Genomic DNA, 6,149 nt, shown 5'->3' with positions numbered 1-6,149 from the left:
TACTGTGTGAAAAATGATCAAATTTGTATGAAGATTAAAACAAATCAAATTCAAATTGATATATTTTTTAAATACGTGAATATTTTTTGATGAAACCTCTGTGATTTACTATTGAAACGTTGTAGAAACTATGCACAAAATATCAAGAGTGCAGGTGTTTCTGAAATATGTTAATGAATCCACCAAAAATGGTCAATTTGTATGAAAAATACCTAGTGGTTCCAAACTTTTGCACGGTAGTGTATCTCTCCACGAGCATTCTCGCTATGGCGGATGACGTCATTATATCACACAGTGCGTGTGGTGTAAATGTGTGCGCGTCCAAATCAGAGCATGTTGTGAACATGTTTTAATTGAGCTAGTTAGTCAGCAACCGAACGCGCATCAGAGCGGTTCACCAGCCAGAGCGAGAGTTTTTATGCCAGTGCGGCTTTTCTCTCAACCATTAAGAGAACAATAAAAAGAAAATTAGATTAATTAGGTTAATCCTTTTCAGTGTAGGCTAAGTTTTATATTTCAGCAGTGAGAAAATGTTTATGCTTAGGTAAGTGAATTCTGCTCTGAACATTATGGTGCCGAAACCGTGGAATTTAAATGAGGTGATGATGATTTCGACACAAAAAAAATCAATCAAGTTTCTTTTAGTCTCTTTCGTTACAGGCGACAGTCGAAGGCTAGCTAGCTGTTTCATCAAGTGAATATATTCGTACGAACATTAGAGCGAGAGAAATATAGAGATTCAATGCGGAATTTCGATCAAGTATTGAATTCTTTCAAGAGCGAACGGCGTAATATGAGTAGACAAGCAAAATGAAATAAACACGCAGTGCACGCCAATATTTGACAGTGTAAATCATCATCTTGACATGTGGCAATATAGAGGTTTGCACTAAATATAGGGATATAATACACCATTTAACAGTGTAAATGTCATTTTTGAAATATCGGGATATAAACTGACATTTAAACATAACCCCATAAGTTCTTCTTCTCTGTTTATTATTGTACGTAATTCAACTGTATTTGGTGTTTTTGTTGACAAAAAATGAACAAATTAAATTGTTTTTTATGTGAATCGAGTTCTGAAGATGACTGAAGCATCATAAAACACTTGAAAATTCAACACAATATCAAAGATAAAACGACTAATTTGATTTGTCCTGTGAGTCAACGTTGCCAAGAATCGTTCATCACTTATAAATCGTTCAAAAAATACATAGCAACATGTAAATTGAATAAGGTGCGATATTTAACTACATTGATTCATTTTTTTGACTAGTCAAAAATAGACTCAATGCATAAATAAACGATTTGGTTTTGTTTTTCAGACTGAAATTTGCTCGAGTTCAAATAAAGTTCTCCCAGATATCGTTTCATCGTTCTCTCAAATTGAAATTTCCAATGAGGTAAACTTCTGCGACAACGATAATGTATTTGCTCTGCCCAACTTGGACACTATGATTCAGAAGCCACCGATAATATCTTCCAACGTGTATCATACGTCTGATTATGAACCATCAATTTCGACTGAGGCTTGTGTAAGTATGGGGAATTTTCTAGATCATTTTGCAACTGAAATCATGAAACTTCGGCTCAGTCAAAATTCCACTGATAATTTGTTCCAATTGATTGAAGATCTGTTGTGTCACACGAAAATATTTGCTCTTCGCCTCAACGATGATAATAATGGTTTGAATGTAAATCAAGTGCTCGATCACTGTACATTTTTTATGTTGGATAAAATTGCAGAATATAAATCAAATGGCAAAAGAAAGTCAAAAGTGCAACAAAATGAATTGTATGTAGCTCCCCAAGAGATGGCCATTGAAATACGGTGGGATTTAGTAAGAGAGCACAAGACTTTGACGGCTTCACTTCAACCTGTGCAATGCAAATTCCAATACGTTCCAATAATCAAGACTTTAGTATCGCTCTTCAAACGAAAGGACTTTTCTCAAACGTATTTCGAGAATAATCGTGATTCGGTGCCATCTGATGGAAGTTATTCTCTAGATTAATTGGAACACAATACTTTGCCACAGTCCAAAAGATTTATGTATTTCTATCAGCTGCAACAAATTGGTGGGATGTTCTGAAGAAACATTTAATAACAGCAAAAGCAAAAACATCGAAACCATTATGCACAACACGATGGTCAAGCCGAGTGAACACAATCAAGCTGTGTAAAAATCCTGGTGAAATTATTGCTGCATTGAGGGAAATCGAAGATACTGAGAACAAAGATGTCCGATTTGAAGCGGGAATACTCGCCGACAAAATTAATTTTGTTTTCATTTGCTGTACTTGCTTTTGGTATGACATTTTGAGTCACACAAACATAGCGTCCAAAGCATTAAAAACAATTCAGTCAAATGTTCAAACGGCTCTGACATCTCTTGAAAGTGTGATGAATTTTCTTGACAGTTATAAAGAAAATGGCTGCGAAAAGATTCTCGATGAAGCAACGGAAATTTGCGAACGCATTTCGACCGAAGTTAAATTTGATCAACAAAAACGTCGAACGGGTAAAACAACTGTTACAAGTGCAGACGAATTTGAAACAAAAGTTTTCTTGCCAATCATTGAATCCGCAACTGTTTCGATCGCTGATCGTTTCAAAGCACTAAAACAACACAGCGAATTATTCTCGTTTCTGTATGATTTTGAAAACTATGAAACAAACCGAAACAACGGTAGTTTGCAGGAATCATGCAAGAAACTAGAAATTGCTTTAACGCACGATGGAAAATCAGATATCGATGGTGATGATTTATTTGTAGAACTTTCATTGGTTTCGACTTTGGTAAAACAGGATAATATTAACTAGGGGCTTCTATGTCGGTTTGGCATTCGAATTTTTATTCACAAATTCGCACTCAGTGCCATGCATTCGCAACGCTGCCATATAATTTCTATGTAAACATTCGCACTCGCATTCGTATAGCAGTCGTATTTCGCTGTTCTCGAACGTTCTCACGAATGCGAGTGCGAAAGTTTACATAGAAATCATACGGCAGCGTTGCGAATGCATGCCCAAACATGAATGAACGAATGAATTATGTAGTCACAAGTTCGCTGTCATAGACGCATTCGTCGCATTCGCAAACATTCGAATTTTTGTTCTGAAATGCGAATGCATTCGCAGCATTCGCGAGAGATAAATCCCCTTAGAATTAATCATGCAATCGATATACTGAATTCAATTCAGAAGCGAAAAATGGAAAATTTAGTTCCAAATGCAGTTATTGCGCTTCGCATTCTACTGGTTACCCAACAAAATGAAGAAAACGAAAATTTCGAAACAGCAAAACGCCGAAAAAAAAATCACGAAAAAAAAAATCGCGAATCCAAAATGCCGAAAAAAAAATCACGAAAAAAAAATCGCGAATCCAAAATACCGAGAAAAAAAACCACGAAAACCAAAATGCCGAGAAAAAAATTCCGAAAACCGTTTTTACGCAGAAAAATCAATGGAATTAGTTCAAATTCTTCGAACCCAGACCGTAAGACAACAGGGCCGAAACTCTACTTACAACACCAAATCGCACATAATATAATTCGTAAATAAATGTTTAGTAGAAAAAAAAATATTTTATTGTCATTTGAAGGGATTTCACATTTGCATGGCTGCTGTGCGATCTTATGACTTTTGTCAATGTTATGTTTGCTTTTGTTTCAGTTATGATTTATAATGAACTTAAAAATCCCCTGTTATGAGCGATAGAGAAAATATGACATGAATCGACGTCATGAATGTCTTGAACAATTTTGTTTCAAATTTGTGTTGTAACTCAGTAGCGGTTGTTATGAGCGATTGAGAGCAAATATGGCATGAACGATCCATCATGAATGTCTTGATCAAATTTCTTGACCAGCTTGATGAGTTTTTGGTCCTCATTTTCGTATTTTGTGCGACGTGCACCTGGTTCCTTCCCTCCTTCGACTTGCGCAATCGCCATTTCGGTCATATCTTGTTCCTTCTTCAACTGGTCGATGAATGTGAAAATGTTCGGATGTGCGCCCCACATACGGTTCACCTTGTTGTGCCATCCTTCAATGTGGTTGTTCGTGCGAGGGAATCCTGAGAAAAATTTATGAATGAATAAATAAGTAAGAAATGGAATTTCTTGCAAAAACGAAAATGCTCTTGGTGGTGAACAAAAAATAATTGAGGAAATTACCAGAGAGAACTGTTTCGTAGACATTCCAAAGCTTGATTTCAAACAACGGCGCTTTCTTTCCTCCCTTTCGATCGAATGCATAAATGTATGTTGCTTGAAAATAATCCAACAGTTCGTCGATCTTTGGATCGCCAGCTTTGAAGAATTCTGTCTCAATTAACTCTTCATATGCAGCCTCAACACTGTGTTCGGGTACAAATGCCAAAGCGATGAGGTGGCGAAGATTTAGGGCGACATCGTCATCTTCATTGTATGCTTTTTGCAAACCAACCAGTTGAATATGGCGCCATATATTCTGAGTGAAGTGGAAATGGCACCCATGAATTTCCGACTCGGGGAAATTGGCTCGAATCGCGTTGATTGCTCCCATTTCGAAATCGATCATGAAGTCGGTTGGATTCAGTGTCGGTTCCAATTCACACAACACCTTCAGAGCATCTTCATATGTCTCTTGCTTCTTATTTGTCAAGAGCATATAAACCAGAGGGACATGCCAACCTTTGTAGCGACCTAAAAAGACAAAAATGATTATGAATCAAATTTCAAATAAATCTAAATAAATCCTATTTAAAAATAGTGTTGGTTTTTCAATAAAATTACCATGAATCGTATAGAATTGGCTGAACAATGGCGGCGTTACGGTGAATGTTCCATCCATGAAGTATTCATCGCATAATGACAAAAACTTCAGATTTTCTTTTGTTGTGAAAAACAATGTTCGGTCGCGGGTGTACTCATCGATTTCTTCACCTTCCATCATTTCAAACGAATCGTAGAGCAGGAACGGTTGTTTGGTCGCTGTTTCGCGATATTCGCCTTCCAAAACCAATTCGGACAACGTGTGAGCATTCTTCGGCATACCAGGCTTTCGACGATAACGACTGATCATTTTTGCCATCACTTTTTCGCTGGGCAGTTTTGCTTTTGTTGCTTTCGACGTATTGGCAATGCTCTTCGAAATCACTTCGCGTATCGGGTCTTTTGAGTTTGTGGCCAGATCCTTCAGCTTTGTCATCGCTTTTTTCTTGTTGAGTTTGCGAGCGTCACCGGCGTGCATGTGTTCACCAACCAATTTGAAGTGGCGTGGATCGTCGTTGTCTGCAGGCTTATGCAAGCGCTTCATGCAACCTTTTGTACGTGCCCTGTGAAAAATTGTATTTTTGCTTGAGTTCGAAATTTCTGTACTTATTTGACTTGAGTTGGTTTGACATTTCATAACATGACTGCACAAATGAATTAACGCGATTGAATGAATGAACGCAAATGAATCAATGAACACGAATCATGTGTTTCTACATTTAGCAACACTTTGAAACTGTGTGAATTATTCGGGTTTAAAGACTAAAAACGAGAATTTACTTCGGAAATATTTCTGTTGTGTTACTTTACTGTATGAGTTTTGCAAATGGAATGAATCATAGAAGAATGACTAATGCTAAAGCTATTGAAAGAACTTCTCTGCTCTGATTGGCTGACAATGCGTATGAACTGAGCTGATAGACTGAGGTATGAAAACTGATCCAAAAAGGGCTGCGTACTTTGTTCTGAATAAAATTCTTCTGAATGCCAATTTCGTTGAACAGAAATATCAAATCAGAGAGTTTTTGTTCACACTGAACTCAGACATTTCATTGGATTAGAAAAAATCACAGAATTTCATGCTTCATAATATGAAATTGATTTATAATTCTTGGTTACTAAGAGAACATTTTGTGAACACAACGAAACAGGAAAAATAGAACTGAATTCTTTTTGAATCTCAATTGGATGCTAATATTACTTGGTATTGAACAAATTTCTTCTTATAATTACATTGGATATAGCTTAGCGGTTCAATATGCATGGAACACATCGAATGGTCGTGGGTTCAATTCTCTTTCATGTTGGAATTTTTTTATTTTCATTTACATTCAAAGATGGTTTTCAGTTGTTCTTTTTTTACATTTCTGTTTGTTAAATTTCGGATTA

General features: G+C 36.5%; 1 protein-coding gene across 1 annotated transcript; it reads right to left on the bottom strand.

Moving 5' to 3' along the window:
- Positions 1–3,631: 3,631 nt before the first annotated feature.
- Positions 3,632–5,565, bottom strand: LOC129571240 (uncharacterized). The gene is made up of 4 exons (XM_055451007.1): positions 5,541–5,565; positions 4,782–5,323; positions 4,182–4,691; positions 3,632–4,081 (listed from the first exon to the last, which is right to left on the bottom strand). Exons 2-4 carry the CDS (start codon positions 5,302–5,304, stop codon positions 3,792–3,794), a joined length of 1,323 nt encoding a protein of 440 aa, XP_055306982.1. The 5' UTR covers positions 5,305–5,323; positions 5,541–5,565; the 3' UTR covers positions 3,632–3,791.
- Between the last annotated feature and the right edge of the window lie 584 nt (positions 5,566–6,149).

Source organism: Sitodiplosis mosellana, unplaced genomic scaffold, assembly GCF_009176505.1.
Source record: "Sitodiplosis mosellana isolate CC-2019 unplaced genomic scaffold, AAFC_SMos_1.0 Smas_scaffold_1723, whole genome shotgun sequence".
NCBI lineage: Eukaryota > Metazoa > Arthropoda > Insecta > Diptera > Cecidomyiidae > Sitodiplosis > Sitodiplosis mosellana.
This window is presented reverse-complemented; position numbering and strand designations above follow the sequence as displayed.